Source organism: Rhizophagus irregularis, chromosome 24 (genome assembly GCF_026210795.1).
Source record: "Rhizophagus irregularis chromosome 24, complete sequence".
Lineage (NCBI taxonomy): Eukaryota > Fungi > Glomeromycota > Glomeromycetes > Glomerales > Glomeraceae > Rhizophagus > Rhizophagus irregularis.
In genome coordinates, this window is record NC_089452.1 from 3,283,876 (window position 1) to 3,308,279 (window position 24,404).

At 28.7% G+C, this 24,404-nt stretch overlaps 5 protein-coding genes across 5 annotated transcripts; 4 read left to right on the top strand and 1 right to left on the bottom strand.

The window, feature by feature from the left end:
* The first annotated feature begins 2,611 nt into the window (after positions 1–2,611).
* OCT59_016403 (uncharacterized protein) lies at positions 2,612–6,068 on the top strand. The gene is made up of 4 exons (XM_066132454.1): positions 2,612–4,048; positions 4,151–4,601; positions 4,677–4,995; positions 5,072–6,068. Exons 1-4 carry the CDS (start codon positions 2,860–2,862, stop codon positions 5,342–5,344), a joined length of 2,232 nt encoding a protein of 743 aa, XP_066003435.1. The 5' UTR covers positions 2,612–2,859; the 3' UTR covers positions 5,345–6,068.
* Positions 6,069–8,861: 2,793 nt separating this feature from the next.
* Positions 8,862–9,074, top strand: OCT59_016404 (uncharacterized protein; the record flags this gene model as incomplete). Its single annotated transcript, XM_066132455.1, has 1 exon — positions 8,862–9,074. One exon carries the CDS (start codon positions 8,862–8,864, stop codon positions 9,072–9,074), a length of 213 nt encoding a protein of 70 aa, XP_066003436.1.
* Positions 9,075–10,091: 1,017 nt separating this feature from the next.
* On the top strand, positions 10,092–11,098 carry OCT59_016405 (uncharacterized protein; the record flags this gene model as incomplete). The annotated part of the gene is made up of 4 exons (XM_025309989.2): positions 10,092–10,109; positions 10,182–10,407; positions 10,473–10,816; positions 10,898–11,098. The coding sequence occupies 4 exons, from the start codon at positions 10,092–10,094 to the stop codon at positions 11,096–11,098; spliced, it is 789 nt and encodes a 262-aa protein (XP_025187497.2).
* Positions 11,099–13,143: 2,045 nt separating this feature from the next.
* Positions 13,144–14,190, top strand: OCT59_016406 (uncharacterized protein; the record flags this gene model as incomplete). Its single annotated transcript, XM_066132456.1, has 4 exons — positions 13,144–13,237; positions 13,317–13,366; positions 13,534–13,568; positions 13,643–14,190. 4 exons carry the CDS (start codon positions 13,144–13,146, stop codon positions 13,779–13,781), a joined length of 318 nt encoding a protein of 105 aa, XP_066003437.1. The 3' UTR covers positions 13,782–14,190.
* A 1,464-nt stretch (positions 14,191–15,654) lies between these two features.
* OCT59_016407 (uncharacterized protein) lies at positions 15,655–23,250 on the bottom strand (the record flags this gene model as incomplete). The annotated part of the gene is made up of 11 exons (XM_025313335.2): positions 15,655–15,675; positions 15,754–16,248; positions 16,329–16,764; positions 16,841–19,730; positions 19,797–20,139; positions 20,206–21,324; positions 21,393–21,882; positions 21,957–22,043; positions 22,122–22,228; positions 22,305–22,405; positions 22,482–23,250. The coding sequence occupies 11 exons, from the start codon at positions 23,248–23,250 to the stop codon at positions 15,655–15,657; spliced, it is 6,858 nt and encodes a 2,285-aa protein (XP_025187494.1).
* Between the last annotated feature and the right edge of the window lie 1,154 nt (positions 23,251–24,404).

A 24,404-nucleotide genomic window follows, 5' to 3' on the forward strand; every position in this document is an offset into this window, starting at 1 on the left:
ACATAAAAGTTTTTCATCTGACAGAATATTTATATAATTTGACAGTACAAATAGTAGTCTTTAATAATCCATAAAATATAATATATAATAGGAATATTAATTCTAAGATATTAACAAACTTTAATGAATTTAATGAATTTATGAAATAGGATACATTATTTTTTGGGCAGAATTAAAAGTAAAAAATTTAAATGTAACAAATAATTCTGAGATAAGAAATTGATTAACATAATTTTATATTACATTTTAATTAGATACGAAAATTTGACCCCTGCCTAAAATAAATTATTAACATGCAGTAACCAAATTATTTTATTTTTTTTTTTTTGACAGAGTTTAGATAAGGTAAGAAAGGTTCAAAGACAAGGACTAAAGTACAAAGATGATGACCGGAATAACATTTTAACTGTATTTGAAACAATGCCACTTTATTACTGTAATTTAACAATGAACAATAACTTTAAAAAAAAAAATTAATTTATTAGTAAAAAGGAAATAAATGAATATTTGTGACATGAACAAGGCTTGACGGTGACACTCCGTAATTTAAAAAAAAAAGAGATTTTCAAAATAAAGTTAGTAGAAAATAAAAAAAAAAAAATGGGCGGGAAAAAATTTTTTTTAAAAATGATAAATATATAAATATAAAAAAAGCAAACAATGAAAAATATTAAGATATATAAGATGTATATAAAATTCTTTAAAATTATCTAAGTAATCTCTAAAGAAAATCATCGGATAAGTTGGATAAAATATATAACATTGTAACACTATTGTATTCATCAACAAATATGGCGGCGAATTTATTTTGGCGCCATTTTATTTCAACATCATACAACACAAGTAAATCACACAACATTATTTGTATACTCGCGTGGTGATTGGTGCGAAAAACAAAAACATTGACTTATTTGATTAAACATATTAAAGCACGGGATTTATCGGGAACATCAATGAGGTTTTAACAAGTGAAACTGGAAACTTAACTAGATGTAGACGTTGAATGAACATGAAATCATGAAATCATAAACTTTATGGATCCATGTGTAAATTATTTCATTGTTTCAAGTTATTGTTGAAAGAGAAGGAAATATAACGGATAAAGATAATGAAGTTCTACGACATAAGTTTAAATTAATTGTGTAAGGTTACAAGTGAAATAAAGAAACGGTATTTAGGGATAGTTAGAAAAATGTCCATTGTGTTTTGTTACAGTTATTACCATTTTATTTACTTATTTTATTTTATTTTATTTTATTTTGGGATTTCTTTTTTTTTTTTTTTTTTTCTTTTTCTTTCTTATCCCCCGCATAATAAATTATTATTTTATTATTTTTTTTTATTATTTTTTTTATTATTTTTATTATTTTTATTATTTATTTATTTTTAATTTATTATTTATTTATTTTTTTTATTTGTGATATCATACTAATCTGACGACCATCTCCGGATTTGACGATGGACCTCTCCAAAGACAAAAAAAAAATTCAAACATTGTATTAAAATGTTGTTCGACTTTTATGGAAAAAAGAATAATTGGATATTTTTTATTATGAGAAAATCAAACAATAGATTAAAGATCTTTTTTTGAAGTCCCCTTTCCATCCTAAAACAATTGCACCAATCATATTAAAAACTCATTGTTAATGGTTGTTGAAGGAACAAAAAATAGGGGACTAAATTATATCCTTGTATAAGTTTATTTTTATAAAGTAATTTATTGTTTGCATAATAATATGTATAAGTTTGAACCAACCTATATTGAGTTTGAAACAGGTATCCGTTGCGATATGTTGTACTCCATTCAAACTTTCTTTTTGAGATCCACAAAAAAAAATTATTATATTATTTTATATAAATATACATCGAATTTATTTTTTCAGAAGGCCCGTGTACGTTTTTTTTTTCTCCCCTCCCCCTTTTTTTTTTTTCTTTTATTCATGGAATTTTTTTTTTATGAAAAAAATTAAATATTTATTATTGTTTCTTTTTGTTTGTCAAAACTTAACAAAGAAATTCTATATTTCTGAAAATCATATGCTCTTTTTACTTCCTAATTTCCTTCACTATTTGTAACTCTTTTCCGATCAATTAATATTAACAATATATCAATGTTCATTATTTATTAATCTTTTTTTTATATTACGAGGTATGTATATATTTTTTTTTATTTATATATTGATTTATTCTTTAATATATATATATATTATTTTCTTTCTTTTTCCTTTTTTCCTTTTTTTCTTTTTTCTTTTTCTTTTTTTTTTGTTTCCCCCTTGATACGGTTTTGAATCATCGTTATTATTAATTTTGTTTTATTAATAAAGATTAATTAGTATTCATTGATTTTACGAATGAATAGCCTATTCACTTGAAACGAATATGTCGTCATTCTTCACATTAATATAAAAGGACACAATTAATATTTATTTTATTATAATAATTGTTCGATTTCGCCTTTTTTTTTCTTTTCTTTTCTTTTTTTATTTTTATTTTTTATTATTATTATTATTATTATTGTTATTATTGTCTTGAAAAAAAAAAAAAAAAAATATCTTTTAAAAAACTTTATCACTAATAAATCTTTTGTGTTTTTTTTTCCTTTCTTTTTTTTACTTGCACATACTTGCACATTATTATTCTTTTTTTCTTATTATTTGCATATAAACAAATTGCAATAATATATTCCAGTCTTTTTTTTTTTTTTTAAAAAAAAAGAAAAAAAAAATTCCTCATATCTCATAAAATTTTTTATTTACAAAAAAAAAAAACCAACAAACTATTTAAAATATTATACTTGTATAGTAAAAGTCAAAAGAAAAAATAAAAAAAGAAAAGAAAAAGAAAAGAAAAAAAGAGGAAATGACTTCAAATACTACGACAGATTCTACTTCACCAACCTCTTTAAATTCTCCTTTAAATTCTCCGTCAACAACTATTAATAATGGAAATGAAACTCAAACTCAAATTCATCATCCTTCTTCTCCACCGACTATTTCACCTTCAACCCCAACTCCTCAATTATCAACATCGCTTCCTTCAAATATTATCCAAGGTGATATCGATCCATCCATTGATGTTAGTCGTTCTGCCGCTAGTATTTCAAATTTGATTAATCATGATCACGATGATGATGATGAACAAAAAATTATTACCTCTCCAAATTCACATCCTACCTCTCAAATGAGTAGTAGATCAATTTCTCCCGCTCCTGATACTCCTCATAATACAAATAATTCTATGGATTTTGAACTTCATAATACAAATATTATTAAAAAGAAAAGAAAAGGAAGTCATGATAATGATGAAAATGATATTAATAATAAGATTGGTGATTTTGATTCTTCGAAAAGACAAAGATGTAATTTAAAAAATCTCTCCTTATCTATTGATGGAAATTCTGTTGATATTACTAAAGTTAGTGATCATGGTTCTGCTCCTTCTTCCCCTATTACTGGTTTTGATGATATGAATATCGATGATCATAATTCTGATGAATATTCTGGTGCAAACTCTCCAACAAATTCTTCTATAGGAGCTGGTCCTCAAATTTCTTCTACTTCCCCTACTGGAAATAATTTAAATTTTCCTACTAAACAAACAAGAAAGAAACCTTATATCCCTCGTCCCCCAAATTCTTTTATTCTTTATCGTCAACATCATCATCCTTTAATTCTTAATCAACACCCTGGTATAAATAATTCAGAAATTTCGAGAATTATAGCCGATCATTGGAGAAATTTACCAAATCCGGAAAAAGAAGAATGGAAGAGAAAAGCTGATGAAGCTAAACAACGTCATATGAAAGCTTGGCCTGATTATAAGTATCAACCTAGAAGAAGAGTTGTTGGTCCTACTTTTAAAAAACCTTTGAAAGGTCCTGATACTCCTACTTCCGCTACAAAATCTGAGTTTAATGCTCAAGAGGGTAGCATGATGGTTATTGAACTTTCTCCACATAAAAAATCTGATCGTAATGAAATTGGTGATCGTCATCGTTTTCAACGTAACTCTGTTATCATTATTGAAGGTGGTTCAAAGGAATTAAAAGGTAAAATAATTTTATTAAATTATTAATATTAATTATTTATAGTATTTTTATTTTAATTATTTATAATATATATCTTTTTCTGTTGATCTTTTAAAAAAAAAGATCGTAACGGAAATAATAACTCAAAGAAACTATCTCCTACTGAAGCTATTAAATCAAAATTAGGAACTCCCACACATCAACATTCTACATATCCTACTCAAAGATTACCTTTACCTTCCCCATTAGTACCTCATCAATTACAATCTTTGCCATCATCTCAACAACCACCTCAGTCATTGGTTCTTCCTACGACTCCTTCATCTACTTCAACCTCTACCCCCTCATGTGGTGCACTGATTGTTCTTGAAGGTTGTGAAGACACTAATACTACTTTACAATCTAATCAATTGTATGAATTTTTAAAGAATGAAGGAATAAAAGCTAAATTATGGAAATTTCCTGATACTTCAACACCTTCTGGGAGTGCTCTTAAAGCATATCAATCAACTAATCGACAACCACATCTAAAGACACTTCATTTACTTGTTGCTGCTCATTGGTGGGAACTAATGTATGTATTATATATTAAAAATTATTATTATTATATTATTATTATTTATTAATGAATTGTTATTATGATATTTAGGCCGATAATGAAAGAACATCTTATGAATGGTATTACTTTAATCGTGGATCGTTACGTATATTATGCAACGGCTGAATCTGCTGCTGCAGGATTGGATTTACATTGGTGTAAATCAAGCTATTCACAAGTCTTAACTCCTGATCTGATCTTTTTCTTGAATATGGAACGAGAAGTTAATGAGATAGATAAACAACAATTATCTTTACCTCATGTTAACGATGTTTTAGGTATTGGTAATAATGATTCTGATGATGGAAGAAAGGAATGGCAAAGAAGAATACAAGATTCACTTTCCAGATTGGCTGAAGTTCAATGGAAGGTAAAAATTATAATACAAACTTGAATATTTTTAATATATTTTTCTATAATATTAAATAATTTTTTTTTCCTCATAGGTTTTGGATGCACGTAAATCCAGCAATATAATCAATGCACAAATAATTACGGCTTCAATTGAAGTTATTGAACGATGTCGCAAATCTAATCCTGGTTACGGTAATATGTTTAACATTAACAATTCAATTATGTCACATCAAAACCAACAACTACCACCTCTCGTTAATGGTAGTCCATCACCACTATCGCATCAACAGCAACAAAATTCAAATGTGCTGCCACCTATAGGAAGACGTGATGGTTTCTCTAGGCCAGTTCATGTACAATTATAAGATAGTAAATTTTGTTTATTAATGTTGATTCTTTTATAAATAATTTTTCAATTTCTTTTCACACACTTTAGTAAATTATAAAATAATTTTTTTGTATCAATCAAATTTTACATAAGTCATTTCATACATTTTTTTCTTGTAAATTTTTTTTTTTCATTCACTTGCGTTGACGCACATTTTTTTGTATCATTTATCATCAATTGTTTAAAATACAAATATATCAAGGCATCATCCAGATTTTCTTTTCTTTTTATTAGTATTAATATTTGAACTTTTTTTTTTCTTTTTTTTTTTTTTTTTGATATAAATATACAATTTTCTTATATAAAAGATTTTTTTTTTTTTTTATTAGTTAATATTCCGATAAACAAGAAAAACATTTTAAATAGTATAAATAATTTTTTAAAAAAAATTTCAATTTTTTTTTTTTAGTCAATTTGATATAAAAATTTTTAATTTTTTTATTTATAAAATTCTTTACTAATTAATAACTTATAATAACGAACTTTTTTTAATAACTTGAACTATTTAATTTGAGAACTTTTTAATAACTTGGATGGAACTTTTAATGAACTTTTAATAACTGGAACTTTTAATAACTGGAACTTTTTTAATAACTTGAACTTTTAATAACCGAACCTTTTTTTAATAACCGAAACTTTTTTTTTAAAAAAAAACTTAATATCTGAAATTATAATTAATCTTTTTAAAAAACCAAAATATAATGGAAAAATTTTTTTTTTTCCTGATTCTTTATAATAATTCTTTCTTAATTGTAAATATAATATAATGAAATAATAAAATGGAATTAAAAAATTATTTTAAAATATTATACAATAACGAATTTTTAAAATTATTATTTTTTCTGTTGTTTCGCACTTTCGCTTTAATCGTAGCGGTGTGCCATACTACTTAATTAGTCAATTTTTCAGCTGCGATTAGAGACTGGGACCTTTATGGTTCCCATCTGATTTCCTAATAAAATTCGCGACATTCAATATTTACCTTTAGTTTTTCGCTATAGTACTTGCCAAGAAAGTCTGAAGAAATAACAGATAACCGATAGACCTACTTTATGTCCACACTTTGTGAAAGTTGGGATGCGATGCCAATTCGCTGAAATATTATGAGGAAGGGTACGCGTCCAATTATCCCTTCAGCAAGGATAGCAATCACGCGAAAGTTAGAATGGCTCAAAAAGGATGGTTCAGGAGAAAGGAACTAAGAGGATGTTAAGCAATGAATGTATACGTGTTTTTTAGGGTTTTGGGCAGCCTATGGTTAAGATTTTTTTTGCATGACATTTGGCGGTTGTAGCAGGAATTACGGGAAATACGCCCGTGTATGGAATACGTTTCCGCTAAAATCCTACCATTGAACTTGCAAAGTTTATAGTTATAAATCATTTTTCCAGAAATTTTCACGAAACTTGATTTTTTGTAGGAAACTGTGAAGCCTAGTGATGACATTTGATCAAAATAGATGCGAAAAAAAGGCAGATATGAAAGAGGCAGGGATTTCTGCAAGAATTCGTGAAATACAAGAAGAAATTGTTGGTCTTTCACATTTAGTATTAAGCTTAATTCCAAATCACTTTCATACTATAGGCAGACAAAGATTTACTTTTAGTAGTAAGTATTACCTTTAAACTTGTAAATTTAACGTTATCGCTTATCATTAAACGCAAATAATTATTCGTTTCATGTAGAATGAGTCGTATTGAGTGAGACTATAAAGAGCATAACAAGGAAACTGAATCTTTGGTTAATTTGAATGTGTTGAACACCATGCCAGTGAAAAGAAGAAAACAGAATCACTGTGCCGTCGCCACTGAATCCAGCATTAAGAAATTCTTCAGTAGAGCTTCCAATTCTCACTGATAATCCATATGAACTATCTTTTAAGCATGAGGATTCGGCTACCGATTTTTTTTAGGACCGATTATTCTAGAAATATCAGAGGGAGGTTCACTTGTTGAGTCACATGTTCACGAGATATTATCTTTATCCTTGAATCTTTACTCTTATTTTTCTTCTGGTCTTATCCAGATCAAAGGAACAAAATTGTGAAAATTATGAACAAAGTGAATGGGTTGGGCGGAACTTCCCTAATTCACATTCAACCATTATGATCGATCTTTTTTTTGCTTGATTCAAATTCATAAAGAACTCATGCCAATTCAACAGGCCGTAAATATGAGTCAACATTTAGAAAGGCTATTAAATGACAACAATTTTCATTTGGTTGTGTATTCAGCTTGCTAGCGAAAAAACACAGAGAGATAGTTCGGGTTTTGTTCACCTTTGATTACCTAAGAGCGTTGCCCTCCACCAGACGGGGATACCGTTACTCAATTCATGTGTGTCTTCCTATCCATTAAGGAACACACACATTGAAAATAAGAAGTGAGCATAGCGAAATGGTACATATTACGAATTATCTCGATTGAATAAAGCGAGGATTCTTCAATAATCTCGAACCAGTTGTTCGATGGCTTAATACGATTATGAAAATCCTGGTTTGACGTTTCTAATATACTTAAAAAATTAATACCCCTCGATTTTTATAAACGTACTCTATGTACTATCTAATTAGCAAATAACGAAATGATGGAAAATAAAATAAATCTGTTTTAAAACAATAATGAAGATAGAGGCAAAAAAAATGCTAGTTCTTGAAAATAGGTGACTCCTATTTCGAAGTAACTTATCTTAGGTAACTTCGAAAAAACTCTTTTTTTTGTTTTATTTAACGAACGTTGACTAACGTCCTTTTTTTTGTAGATCCAGGACAGTCCTGGGCTCAATAAATTCGAAGGTATAATGTCTTCTATAAGATAAATTCTATCAAATTATGATTCCACTATTATCGGGAATCGTGTATGTGAATGTGGTCAGTCAACTAAACTATATAAATCAAAACTATATGTGATTATCTAACTTTTAACCTAAAGTTCTTTTGATCAAAAATTAATATTCGTACAATTCCATATATAAAAGATAGTTAATATGTCTAATTGAACAGCTATTCCTTTCCCAATTATTTTTGTAATTAGTTTTTTATAAGCTATATCTACAAAGTTACAATGTTTTATTTACTAGTCCTTGACCCTATACTTTTACCTCATTCGATAATTCAGTGCATGAAACTTGGCAGAATGTTTGGGACAACATCCTGTAGTAGAAGCAGTAGGGAATTTACGAATAATACAAGGTTTTTTTTTATATTCTTTTCATACAATGTCCAGTGTCTATAACACCCGGTAGAACGCCAGCAGTTGTGTAAATGGCGAGTATTTTATATTAATTGCAACAAATAATTTATAACTGATAATGATTTTCATCTAATTTTATTTAGTAAAGAATAATCCCATCAATGAGAAGGAGGCTATCGATAAAGATGGGCCTATTAATACATGTATTATAAGTTCATAAGAAGCTCATTTAATTTGATATCGGATAAGAAATCTTATTTCAATTAAAAAGAAAGATCTGCGGGTTTCTAATTTCTATAGTTTATGGAGTTAATAAAATGTTACAATAACCCAGACCTTGAGCGGTTCATCTCACTGTTTTTAGGTTATCCCAATAGCCTTGGTATTAACCCATTGACTGAAAATGATGGCCCTCCTACAAGCAGAGATAGGGCAGCAAAAATGTTGAGAATATGGAATATTAACAACGTTGCTAAATATGGGATATCAACATTATTAATAAATGTAAGATTTTAGAAGAAAGTTATATAATAAAGGATTTTAGAAGGGAAAAACAAAGATTCAAGTAGAAAAAACTTAAGCTTCCTTCTTGTTAGGATAGGGCTTTTAGGTCTTATTCGTTCTTGCATGAAAGGTAAATAGGTGCATTTTGTACTTAATAATGATTTATAAGTCTTTTTTATTAACAAAAAATTTAAAAAATAACATTAATAAATTACTGACTTTGGTATTGCCGTTAAAGTATTGGAAACCTTTATTGAAAGTTTTCAATGATTATCTTTAATGACAATTACAGTAATATTTTTAATGGAATTTCCAATTCCAATAAGTTTATTAAAAACTTCAAATACATACACATCAATAAGAATATATATTCTTGCTTTAAGACATACAACTTTATTTTCGAATACTTTAATTTCAATAGAATGTAATCATTCAGAACAAGAACAATACATCAATGAAAATGGCGTACATTTGTATCTGGAAATCAATAATCATTGTTAATTATATATATAGAAATGTCATACCACTTTAAAATCTGCAGCAGATATGATGTGAACTTATTATTATGATCAACTCTATCATTTCCCAATCAATTATTTCAATAAACGTATTACTTTTTTATATAAACGTAATGGATAGCATTATTCCAATAAGTTTATTAAAAAACTTCAAATGCATACACATCTAAATTCTTGCTTTAAATCATACAACCTTATTTTTGAATACTTTACTGCAAATCTGATTTTGGGATTTTCAATAGAATGTAATTATTATTCAGAACAATATGTTTTAATATAATCAATGAAATATGGCGTAATCTGGAAATCAATAATCATTGTTAATGATATATATAGAAATATACCACTTTAAAATCTGTACGATGTGGACTGATCACTCTTATCATTTCCCGATCAACTATTTTCAATAAACGTATTGCTTTTTTTATATAAACATAATGGACAGCAGATATTTCAACTCGTTTTTTTTTTTTTAAAAAAAAACTTTAGCCTTAAAATTTTGATTGTCAAAATGGGTGAACCATCCGCAGTATCCGTAACAATCGATAATATCGATTATAATCCACCACATAGTACCACATAGTGGTGAACCTATTACTAGGATAGAAATATCACCGGAAGAAAAGTACCTTGTTACTTTAGTCTGGAAGATTGTACCGTTTACGGTTGGAATATCGATAAAGGCAAAGTCACACCAGACAATTTTCGTTTTAATAATCGTAATTTTTGTCTTTACGAAAGAGTAAAAATGTGTGTTTCCGATGATAAAAAATTTGCATTTAGTTACCACTATACTCAACCTCCTCCTCGCAACTACCAATCTATAGGTAAATAACAGTTATCAAATTTATTTATTTATTATAGTAACTAATGTTTTTGTACAATTTATTAGGAATAGTCAATATGAACAACACCAAAGAAACTATTAAACTAGATTTGGATTACAAATTTAAACATTTGTATTGCACCTTTGATTTAAAAAAGGAATTTATTGTGATTGGTTACGTTTTAAGTAGTAGAGAACGGCATAATATTATGGTTAGGATTTACTCCACGCAATCAAATAATAACGAATGGACATGTAAAAGAATGTACGAGATACCTGAAGATTTTATATTTGTTGGTATATCAAAATACAGTAAACTTTATTTACGATCTTCAAATAATTCCATTCATGAATGGAATCTTCTTACTGGAAGAAGTACAAGTATGTTTAGTTACGAGGAAATGATTGAGGTAAAGTTATTCATTTAAAATTATTGTATATATTATATATATTATGCATTATAATTAACAATTATTCATTTGCATTTAAAGTCACCAAAACATTTCAAAGATATCATCATTTCCAGCAATGAAAAATTTGTTTGTCTAAAAATCAATGATAATATTATTATTTATTCAGTTGAATTAGAAATTCCTGTTATTACTTTACAGGCAAAAGAGATTGAAGAAGTTCAGGTAGAAACTAAAGAGGATTTAGAACAACATCAAACTCAAGAGGAGACCCAAGGGTAGTTTTATTAGTTTATTGGATATTTTGCATCCTTTATTAAATAATAAAATCTATAATTCAATTGCGGCATATTATCAGGAAGACTGTGAAACTATAAGTTTATCAAAAATAGTTCAAGATACAGCCAACTCAATCGATTACACAATTGGAATTCTAGATGGATATATTCTGAAAATTAAATTTAAGGATCTTGATAAGCTTGACTTAAATGTTCATTCATTTAATTATATGCAGATGATATAAATGATAAAAATCTTCAAGATTATGATAATACGATTGAAACAGAAATGATTGATGACAATTATGATCCTAAAGTATGTTATAAGACAAATACATTTAAATTAGATGGCAAATGGGAAATAAAATATATATACAAATCGACTGATAAGTATGAAGAAAAAATCTATTATTTTTCTGACAAGTTTGAGATTGGATTTTTGAAAAATAATGAACCAAAAAGAATTTACGATTATAACGGAAAGAACTATTTACATATAATAATAAAATATATGTTATTCAAAAACAATGATATTTTACAAATCTTGATTTTTTAATTTATCATATTAATGAAAACAATAATGAAATTTCTTTAATCTATTATTGTTCTAAAGATAGATCTAAAGAACATATAGTATCTCCTTTACTTCTATCAGATGATAAGAGTTTTAAACAGTGTAATGAATGGATCTTAGATATTATAAATAATAAGGAAAGTCTTTTAAGATATGGGGTTAATTATTTTTATTTGCAATCAAAGAACGTAATTTTGAATTAATAGATAAAATTTATAAGAAATGTATACTTTATTTTAGTGAAAGTTTACAAAATAATTTTTTTAGGTATTATTACCGTTACATTACCTAGAGACGAATATGATTATAGATTCTCAGTCTTATAAGATAAAAGATAAAGAGAATTTACATCTTTATTCCAAAAATCCTCAATTAATTGATTTAACTCGATCTATTTTATGGACAAAATGCAATATAAAAATGGATAATATAAAGGATAATATTTACTATATTTCATTTATTTATTTTATTATATTTTTAACTTTTCCTATTTTACCCATTTTGCTTTTTATATTTTATTTATTATCAAAGTATTATTTTATTAATGATTTTAGCTATGATAATCTGTTTAATAATCTTATTTTAATAAGACTTTAAAATATATATCAAGTCTATTAACAACACCAACAATTACACCATCAATTACTTTTATGATTCCTTATATTAAATTTATTAATTATCCAGAAGATTATAAATGGTTTAGGGAATTAATTAAACCCAAACCAAGTCCCTTTGTTGAAACAATAAATGAAGATATTTATAAGACATGGAATGGAGAGGCTCTAATTAATTTTAAATGGAATACTTACGGAAATGCGGTAATTTGGATTTTATTTATGGCTTTACTTGGATGTTTTACTGTTGCTGCAACAGTTCCTCAGCAATATATTGGCATAAATATTCAAAATCAACTTTTTATTGCTTCAATTATACTTGGATTCATTCATTTGAGTTTTGAAATTCGTCAATTCATTTATTCACCTGAAAGATGGATTCGTGAATTTTGGAACATATTTGGTATGTAAATTTTTTGTTATAATGATTTCACGATTTTCACTGATCGGTGGTATCAATAAACTGTATATTAATATTATTCATCATATTATCTAATATAGATATAATTGCATATTTACTTCCAATAATCACTTCTATTAAATGGCTTCAAACAAATGATTTGAATGATCATATAATCCAATTGTTTTCTTTTTCATGTCTATTTTTAGATATAAAATTTTTATTATTTTTTAGAGCATTTGAATCTTTTGGTATATATTTTGAAATAATTATACGTTGCAAAACAGATCATTTATTTTTTAGTAGTCTTATTTATTATTATAATAAGTTTTGCACATGCGTTTTATATTTTATTATTACCAAGATCCGATTATTCATTTGATCAATTTACGAACAATAATGATCCTAATAATCCTTGGAATATAGCTCCTACTTATAATCAAGTATTTAATAATGGAACCATGGATTCATTTTTTATTCAAAAACCAGATGAAAATACAAATATGTTTATAGATTTTAGAACTGCGCTTCTTGCAATGTATACCTTCCTAACGGGTAGGTCAAGAATCAATGCATCATTTGAATTTCCAATACATTTAGTTACAAAAAAGTAATTTTTTTTATCAAATTTTAGGTGATTCAAGTGCGTTATCAAATTGGTTATATTTAGATAATCAAGCAATTGTAATATTGGTTATCTTGTTTTCACTCTTGGTTTTTGTATATCTTATGAATTTATTTATTGGATTACTCAATATGGCAATTAATAAAGATAATGAGAGGGTCTCATATTTAAAGCAGAAGGCAGAGGTATTTATTAATTTAAGTATCGTTCTATTTTTTTGTAAAAGTGGTTTAAATTTCTGACGTTGGAAATCGAAGTAATGTATGTATATTTTTTCTTTTATATAAAAAAACTTTTTTCTGATTGCTAATACTTCAAATAATTTGTTTATCAAGATATTATTATGCTAATGTCGATAGGACTCGTGAAGAAATTAAAAGATTGATTAGCAGAGATGAATGGAACGCAGATGCATTTCCGGAAATGAAGAAAGATTTATTTAAAAAAACTAGGTATTTCAAATTCAAAGATTGATAAACTTGAAAAGAAGATTGACAATGTCGATGGGAAGATTGATAAAGTTGAAGGGAAGGTTGATACAATTGAAGAGAAGAATAATACAATTGACGCGACCTTACAACAGTTGTTAAAAGAAATACGAGAATTAAAAGAAAACAAAAAGTAAAATTAAAACCTATATTTGATATTTTTTTTTTCATTATTTATATTTGATTACTAGGTTATAGAATATTTAGATGTTTAGTTTATAATAAAAAATATGTGGTTTTTCAATTGAATGATTTTTATACATAATAAATCGATTTTAAGGTTAGCCCTCCAAAACATATTGCTTATTAACTGTCGCGTGATTGCTAATGCAAACCTTGCTTTGCTGAAGGGATGTTTGGACGCGTACCAGTCGTCATAATATTCTAGCGCATCCCAACTTTTAAATGGTGTAGACACAAAGTAAAAAACCGGGTTTATCGGATGGAGAATATTAAGATCAAAATTTTATATGGATTAACTAATCGATTTTTGTATCACCTTTTGGGCAGGCTAGGATTTGCAGAACATATGACAGGAATCATGGGGGGGGGGGGGCAATACGTTCGCCCGTGTATGGAATACGTTTCGAGTTACATTTCCGCTAAATCCTATTATGAACTTGCAAAGTGTTAGTTATATTTCGTTTTTCTGGAAATTTCACGAAACTTGATTTTTGTAGGAAGCCGTGAAGCCTGGTGAGGACATTTGACCAAAATGGATGTAGGAAAAAAGTAGACATAAAAGAGGCTGAGGTTTCTGCAAGAATTCGCGAAATACAAGTATCAGTCTTCAACCTTTATTCACATTTAATATTAAGCTTTCTCTTTCTTTTTATCTCTCATTACTAGGCGGACAGGGATTTAAATTTTAGCCTAAATTAGTACTGGTAATATCAAAAATACCAAAAACTTTTAGTTGAATATTACTAGGGTACTACTTAAGGGGATACCTTTTCAGGGAGATACTGTATGCAGCGCACTATGGTATAAAATTATTATCATTCAAATCCTTTCAATGAGACGAATGTGATGAATCTAAAATCATAAAACACTGGATACCAAAATACATGATTTTTAACTTGCATAGTATTTACAATTGTATAGAACCCATAATCATAAACAATAAAGCTTATCTTATGCAATATTATACTTACTATATCTTATTAAATTTCGTGATAAAGTACTTGAAAATTAAAATATTTTTCTGGAATATATTATAAAAAATCAATTACTAACAATATTAACAATATCTTTAGAATTGAAGCAGTTATTGTTGCAAATGGAAATAGAATTTATTATTACATTTCTATTTAAATTAATAAATATAAACACAATGATTATATTCAGTAACTTAAATTTTTATCTTCAATAATTATATTTTTTTTACATTGAAAAGTATCCGGATAAGTAATTGCGAGAATTCATATAGAAAGTATGATTTTAAAAATAATTTATCCTAGATAATCAGCAGTACCTATGATTACGTTAGGAAAGTTCCAACCTACCACATTTTGGCAACGATATGCCGCAACTTTAATTTTTGAATCAAACATTTTATTGTGGGCTTCTTCAATCCTAAATTTGAATTATTCTCTTTTTTATATCACTGTTTCTATTTTTCTTTTCTTTCCTTACGCAAATCTGATTTTAATAAAGTTCGCCAGATTTAAATATCTTAGTTATTGTGACAAACTAGGAAACTATTTATTTTCAGGAGACGAAAGCGCATTAAAAATAACAAATAATACTTTTTATTTAGCTAATTTAATTTTTTCCATAAATTGTACAAATATTATTTCCATTTCCACAGATATTTGATTATTAAAATTGTTACTTGAATAACTTGATTACTGATTATTTTAATTTGATTTACCCAATATCTAAATAATTATAATTAATTTGTTAATTACAAAAAGAACATTTTCATGAAAAAAAAAATAAATTGTAAAGAAACTTACCAAAGCTAATAAAGCCATTCTAACAAACATTCCATACCTCATTTGTCTAAAATAAGCAGCTCTATCATCAAAATCTACTTCGTGATCAATTTCATTAACTCTAGGCAAAGGATGCATAACTATCATTTGTGGTTTAGAATTACTTAAAATAGCATTATTAATAATATAAGCATCTTTAACCATTTCATATTCTGATAAATCCATAAAACGCTCGCGTTGTATTCTAGTTACATATAATACGTCTGTATCAGATATAACTTCATGTAAATCGGTGTATTCTCTTTGATTTATTCCACTTTTACGAATTTCATTTTTAACATCATCTGGCATACGTAATGATGCTGGACTAACATAGTTCAACGTTATATGATACTTTGATAATATCCTAACTAAACTATGTACCGTTCTTCCATTCTTTAAATCACCTAATAACGTTACTGTTAATCCATTAACGGTACCTAATTCTTCTCGAATTGTATATACATCAAGGAAAGCCTAAAGATATTTATAAAAATTAAATAAAAATTCAAAAATAAAATATGATTTCTAAAATAACGAATTTGCTAGGTTTATACCTGAGTTGGATGTTCTCCGGTACCATCACCAGCATTTATTATGGGAACAGGGGAATATTTTGCAGCGGTTTTTGAACTACCTGGTTCTGGATGTCTCAATATTATAATGTCACCATAAGAGCCAACAGTCCTTATAGTATCACTTAATGATTCACCTTTTGTTACTGAAGAAGAATCTGTTTTAATAGAAACAACACGCCCTCCTAATCTATTCATAGCAGCTTCAAAAGAAGCTGAAGTTCTTGTTGATGGTTCATAAAATAAAGTAAACATCACACGTCCTTGTAATAAATTAATTGAACCATAACGTTCTACTAATGTACGCATTTCATGAGCAACACTAAATAATAAATGAAGATCATTTCGCGTAAAATCCTTAACCGTAAGTATATTCTTACGGAAAAATGGAGAATGACTAATGATAGATGTTATATTTCTAAAAATAAATTGGAAAAAATAGTCAATTACTATTATCATTAAAAATGGATAAAATAAATTCAATTAATATTTACGTGGTTAAAATAGAATGAGGAAGTTCAGAAAAGTCTAATGTTATTGAATTTGATCTAAATTCTCTAGGCCCCATAGGGGGTGACATAACATCAGTTATATTACTAGCAACAAATTGAGAAGTTTGTGCAGGGACCACTTCTTGTTGCTGTGTTTGAGTTATTGACTCTTTAACAGATAAGGATTCTTTAACAGCAGGAGTTTTAGCAATAACATGAGTTAAAGTTGATATGTCTTTACCATTATTACCAGAAGAAAATAATCCGCCATCAAGAAATACTGTTTCCCCTCTTAATACCACACGACTTACTGCACCAACAAGCGTCTTACCAATAAATGGCGACCAATTTTCTTCTTTTTTTGTAATTACAACTTTACGATCAATTTCAACTTCAACATAAGTATCTGGTTGTTCTGGTATATCAAATATCTTTTGCGGATTTGTATAAAGTCGTTTTTGAATATCATCCAAAGTCAATTTGCCTTCATTAATAGAATTTGTAAGTAATGGTATAGTATCTTCTATTCCTGTACTTGCCGTACTATTTTTACCAAGTGCTTGAGCAAGTCTATAAGGCAAAGTACCAACAGTAAAACAATCAATATCCTCCAAATGTTCCCATAAAGCGGCTTGATCCGCGGGAGTTGGGAGTAAATTCTCACTATTTTGAATTTCATTCGTATTCAAAAACAATGCATAAACAGCAACATCACAAGTAACTTTTAATCCTTTTTCTTTGCTTAAAGCTATTAACACAATATCTTCCTTAGTGCTAACGCTCGTAACGTGTACAGCACGATTATATAAATTAGCCAACAATAAAACAGATGCTAAATCCGTTCCTTTGGCATCAGTTACAATAGGAGAAAGTAAAGGCCAAGTACTAAAGTGAGTTGATACAGTAGCAATCTTTGGTATAGTTGCCCCTTGAAGGGTTGTAAACGGAATAAATGATGATGCGGCATCCGGCACGACTTTTGTTAATTGAGAGCTATTATTTTCAGTAACAGCTACGGATAAAGAATAATCACAATGTGCATTAAATTTCCCGTTACTGTGCGCTATAGCAATAGTACGCGCATCTTGTAAACAATCCGTACTTCCTATGGGTAAAATATTGATTGTGGTGAAACCCGCAGCTAAAGAAGCTTTTGTTACTTGAGCGAATTCATCACTATTTTGCTCAGTGACATGAGGGACGAAAGCAGAGATATTAATTAGACCAGGTAGTGTAACTCTTTTATGACTAGTTTTATAATCAATATTTAATATTTCAAAATCAATTTTACGCGAAAGAGCTTCTACAAATAATTTCGCGCATTTGACATTTGTGATTAAAGGAATATCATAATCTACTGCCATTCTACGTGTTTTATATCCTTTACTCATATAACTTGCCGGACGACGATATTTATTCTTAGATGGTAAATTAATATATAAATCAATTAAATTATTTGCTAAATGTACTTGTAAAGAATATTCTGATTTCAATTTATCTTCAGCTTCATCTAAAGTTTCTAAATATTTTACAGGTAATCCATGTTCTTGAAGATAATCAGCTGTACCAGAGGTAGCAAACAAATGAAATCCCATTTGGTGAAGCTTTTGTACCGAAGGTAACATTTCATTCTTTTCTTTGTATGATCCAATTGAAAGTAAAATATTTTTCTTTGGAATTGTAATTCCAGTAGAAATTAAAGCTTTAATGTAAGCTTCATATTTATCTCTGCCAAAACAAGCAACCTCCCCTGTTGAAGCCATTTCTACACCAAGAACAGGATCAGCTCCGGATAATCTACTAAAACTAAATTGTGGAACTTTAACAGCAACGTAATTTTTTGGTAAGGTTATAGTTGGATAAGGTTCAATAGGCAATCCCATCATTCCCATTGTAGCCATTTCAATTAAATCGACTCCTATTACTTTACTTACGAAAGGAAACGATCTAGAAGCTCTAACATTACATTCAATAACTTTAATATCATTATTTTTTGCTATAAATTGAATATTAAAAGGTCCTGTAACATTAAGAGCATTACCGATTTCTTGTGTTGCTGATTCAATTTTACGTACTGTTTCAGGATCAAGATCTTGTGGAGGTAAAACAAGTGTAGCATCACCCGAATGTACTCCAGCGTTTTCAACATGCTCTGATATAACGTGCATTACCATTTTCCCATCGAGTGAAACAGCGTCCATTTCAATTTCTTTCGCTTCTTCAATATATTTCGAAATAACGACGGGATGATCACGCGAAACCGCTGTTGCTTGATTAAGATAATTTGAAAGGTCATCCGAAGAATAAACTACATTCATAGCAGCCCCAGATAATACATAAGATGGTCGAACAAGTACGGGATATTGTACTTTATCACAAAACTCTTGAGCTTCCTCATAGCTCGTTAACTCTTTCCATTCCGGTTGATCAACTCCAATTTGATCCAACATACGCGAAAACTTATATCTATTCTCTGCTGTATCAATCATTTCGGGTGATGTGCCTAAAATTTTTACATTTTGCCTGTGAAGTGGCAATGCAATATTATTTGGTATTTGACCTCCCATAGAAATAATTACACCACAAGAACTTTCGATTTCATAGATATCCAATACACGTTCTAAAGTAATATTTTCGAAATAGAGTCTGTCGGCCTCATCGTAATCTGTGCTAACAGTTTCCGGATTATAGTTAACCATGATCGTCTTTATACCATGTTCGCGTAATGTACGAATTGCGCGAACAGCACACCAATCAAATTCTACCGAACTTCCAATTCTATAAACTCCAGATCCAAGTACCATAACACCTCTTTCTTCAAAATTAATATCATGCTCTATAGCATTATAGGTTACATAAAGGTAATTTGTATGAGCAGGAAATTCGGCAGCAACTAAAAACAAATGAAGATTCGTTAGGTTTCTTTGAATTAATAATTTAATTTTTCTTTATAACGCACCTGTATCGATTTGTTTAACGAAAGGAATAATTCCATATTCTTGTCTAATTCTTCTAATAGCCAATTCATTGCTATTAATGGCTTTTGCTATTTGACGGTCGGAAAATCCTAGTTGTTTGGCACTAAGAATAACCTCCTTTGTAATATCATAATGATGAAATTTTTTTAATTTTGCTTCTAATTCTACAATATTTTTTAATTTGTGTAAAAACCATTTATCGATTTTTGTATATTCCCATATTTGGTCAACTGTGTATCCTTGATGTAAGGCATTTGCAATCGCAAATAATCTTAAATCTGAAGGATTTACAAGTTCTTCATCAATAGAATCAACTAAATCATTCTGGGTAAAAAAGAAATATAAATAATTTTTTTAAAAAATAGAATTATAATCAACAAGATTACTTACAAGACTAAATCCCAAGAACCCAAAGTCAATGGCTCTAATGGCTTTTTGTATAGTTTCTTCAAATGTTCTTCCAATACTCATAACCTCACCAACAGATTTCATAGAAGAACTTAATGCCTTGTTAACACGAGTAAATTTCTTTAAATCCCATCTTGGAATTTTAACAACGACATAATCTAAACTTGGCTCAAAGCAAGCACAAGTAACTTTCGTTACTGAATTACTAATTTCGTTCAATGGGATACTCAATCCTAATTTTGCTGCTACAAAAGCTAACGGATAACCTGTAGCTTTTGACGCCAATGCAGATGACCTTGATAATCGAGCATTTACTTCAATAATACAATATTCCTTTGAAAAAGGATTTAATGCATATTGGATATTACATTCCCCTATTACACCGAGATGTCTTATAACATTTATAGCTGTGGAACGAAGCATATTGAAGTCTTCGTCCGAAAGGGTTTGAGAAGGTGCTACCACAATAGAATCACCTGTATGAATTCCTAGAGGATCAAAATTCTCCATATTACAAACTGTAATACAATTATCACGACAATCTCTAACAACTTCGTATTCAATTTCTTTCCAACCCTTCATACTTCTTTCAATTAAAACTTGAGGACTAACAGCAAAAGCTTTTGAACAAAGGTCACGTAATTGTGCTTCATTTTCAGCAAATCCACTACCTAAACCTCCAAGTGCATAAGCAGCTCTACAAATTACTGGATAACCAATTTCTTTTGCTGCACATAATGCTTCTTGTGTATTTGTTGCTGAAGCAGATTTTGCACATTTTTCTTTTATTTCTAACATTTTTTGTGCGAATAACTCTCTATCTTCTGTCATTATAATAGTTTCTATTGGTGTACCTAATATTTTTACACCTAATCCCTCGAATTCATCTTTAAGTTTTATTCCTACACTTAATGCTGTCTGTCCTCCGAATGTAACATAAATTCCATCAGGTTTTTCATGTTTTATAACTTTACGAACAAAATCCGGATTTACCGGTAAGAAATATACTTTGTCAGCGAGTGAATGAGATGTTTGTATAGTAGCAATGTTTGGGTTAATCAATATTGTATATATGCCCTCCTCTTTCAAAGCTTTTATAGCCTAAATATAAAAGAAATCAATTAAAAACAATTCGTTTACAACCGTAATTTAAAACGCTAATACTTTACCTGACTTCCTGAATAATCGAACTCACCAGCTTGACCAATACTTAATCCACCACTACCCAAAACCAATACTTTCCTAACATTAACACGAGGATTTTTCATTGAATTTTCTTCTTTAGTACCACCAGGAATTTCAATGGGTGCTAGTTTTCCGGTTATATTAGATTTTCTAACACTATCAATAAACACATCAAACAAATATTCTGCATCTCTTGGTCCTGGAGTTGATTCAGGATGAAATTGCACAGAAAATATTGGAAGTGTTTTATGTATAATTCCTTCGTTAGATCCATCATTTGCATTTACAAAAAATTCCAAATAATCTTCTGATAACGTTTCCGCGTTAACTGCATACCCATGATTTTGTGAACTAATATAACAACGACCTGAAATCATATCTGTACACGGAATGTTGTGACCGCGATTACCATATTTCATTTTTATTGTTTGAGCACCGGATGCTATACCTAACAACTGGTGTCCCATACAAATTCTTTATAAAAATATAAGAACATAATTAAAAAAAAAAAATTTTAAATTCAAGTTTAAATTAATATAAGTATTTACCCGAAAATTGGAGTTTTAGCCTCTTGCAATGCTGTTTTAAGATGGTCAATAGTGATTGTAACCATAGTTGGATCACCGGGACCGTTACTATTTGAATGTTATACATGTTTACATTAGAAATCAAATTATAATAGGAAGTTAAAATTACTTTTGATATTTATTTACCTAATAAATAAACCATCATAATCTTTCTCTTTGTTGAAGTCATAATCCCAAGGAACAACCTTGACTTCTACACCACGATTTACAAAGCACCGAATTTGATTAAATTTCTAAAGAATAGTCAGAAAAAATTATCAATATAAACATGAAGGTTGTCACACAGACAATGTAATTTGGTATACTAACCATACCAACATCCACCGCTAAAATGCGCAACGTTTTACCGTTGGATCCTTTAATAGTTTTTGCTGGATCAGGTGTATATAACTTTGGTTCCTTGATCGAAACTGATTTAATGATAAAATTTATGATGTTATATATCGCACTAAAGTATAGTGCAAAAAAATATATGTGGGTATAAACCTTCAGCAACGAGATTTCTATCATTTGGATCAATCCAGGGGACGTCTTGATAGTCATTAATCCAAGGCTGTTTGGATATATTATCAACTGAAAGTGATGTTAAATTATCACCCACCACACGTTTTGGGAAAAGTATTTTACCCAACAAAACACCTTTGGTACGAATTTTTTTAGTAAGAGCACGAGTATCAATTCCATATAAAGCAGGAACATTATTTTCTTTAAGCCAGTCAGATAGAGAAGATTTAGCCAAATAATGAGAAAAATCCTGAGAATATTGTCCGATAATTAAACCGGTTACATGAATTTCATTTGATTCAAAGTATTTTTTTAAGCCTAAATCATCCGTCTCATCACGGGATGGCACACCATAATTTCCAATTAGTGGAAATGTCAATACTAATATTTGTCCTCTATATGATGGATCGGTTAAGGATTCTGGATACCCAACCATTCCAGTTTGAAATACGCATTCACCTGATACACTTTTTACTTCTGCACCAAATGAAAATCCCTGAAAACAACTACCATCTTTAAGTACTAAGGTTGCTAGTGTATTATTGCCAGAGGTTGAAGTTGTTACTGGCGGTGTTGGAGATCTTGGTGATGATAAATGATTATTATTGCGGTGGTTATTAATAATAGTGTTTGAAACTATTATTGGTGAAGATATTTTTCCACTGCTACTGTTACTGTTCTCCACTATTGTTGATACTTCCGTTATTTGTATTACATTCGAAATTGAAGAGTTATCTTCTATATTTGTCATAGTTAATACGTAAAAAACTGGTTTGTGGAAGTTTTTATTTTAGAAAAACCTTGTTTAAGAAATTATTAGTTTGATTTAAAGAAAGCAACAAAGACGACACGCAACTTACAAATAACTTGGCAAACCAAAACTCCAGTAAGACACGTCTTTTACGAAACATATAAAAACAAAAGCTCTAGTCTTTGTGCAGTAAACGATTAATTTTTGTTAAATCGATAGCTAACGAAAAAAAAAAACTTTTACTTAAAAATTATCGAGATCGAGATCAATAAAAAAAAATTTTTTTAATCACGTGTAATATATGCAATTTTTTTAAAAAAAATTACGGATGATCTGTTTTTTTTGATCGGATTGTTTAGATCGGATTCATCCGGATCCCACCTCTAAATTTACATGAAGGTCTAGCCTATACTTAAAACTTGTCACGTGAAGTGTTATCGTACGCATTCCCAAACTTGTTGCTAATGATTCAGAATCTTGTAATTTTTGTAAGCTCGTTTGATTACTTTAAAGATACATCAATATAAATAATGGAACAATAAAAAATAAGAGATACACATGAAATTGCAAATAGACAAATAAATAGTGTCTATCATATATATTAGTTGTATGCTACCAATTCATTCTACATCACATAAAATAGCGGAAATTTATGAGACGGATATAAAGATGATTTATTTATTTTGCATTTTTCTTTTTTTTATAGCACTGAAGATGCTTATGCAAATCAGTTGTGCTTTCCGACGAGTGTTTCTTCTGTTTCAGACAATTTCCTCTACATAAAATAGATAAATTGGGATCGTGTGTTGATTATAACAGGATAAGACCAAATTACATACTTCTAACTCAAAAATAATCTATTCGTGATATACAGCCCAATTCGTATATACCTTCCAACCGTATACAATATCGTCTTTCTCCGATCATCACAAGGAGAGAGTTTACTTACAAAATATCCTCTCTGCATAATGCTTCGAATTTATTGGTGTCCTAAATAATACCCTTTTCATATTGACTTTTCTTCCCATGCGAGCCTTAACGAAAGGATTTGTATCATCATTCCTTTCTTCTTTAGAGCTAAACCTAAACCTTCACCCCTATATGCAGAAAGATATTATTTAATTTTAATATAAATTCTAGTTTATAATCAAACA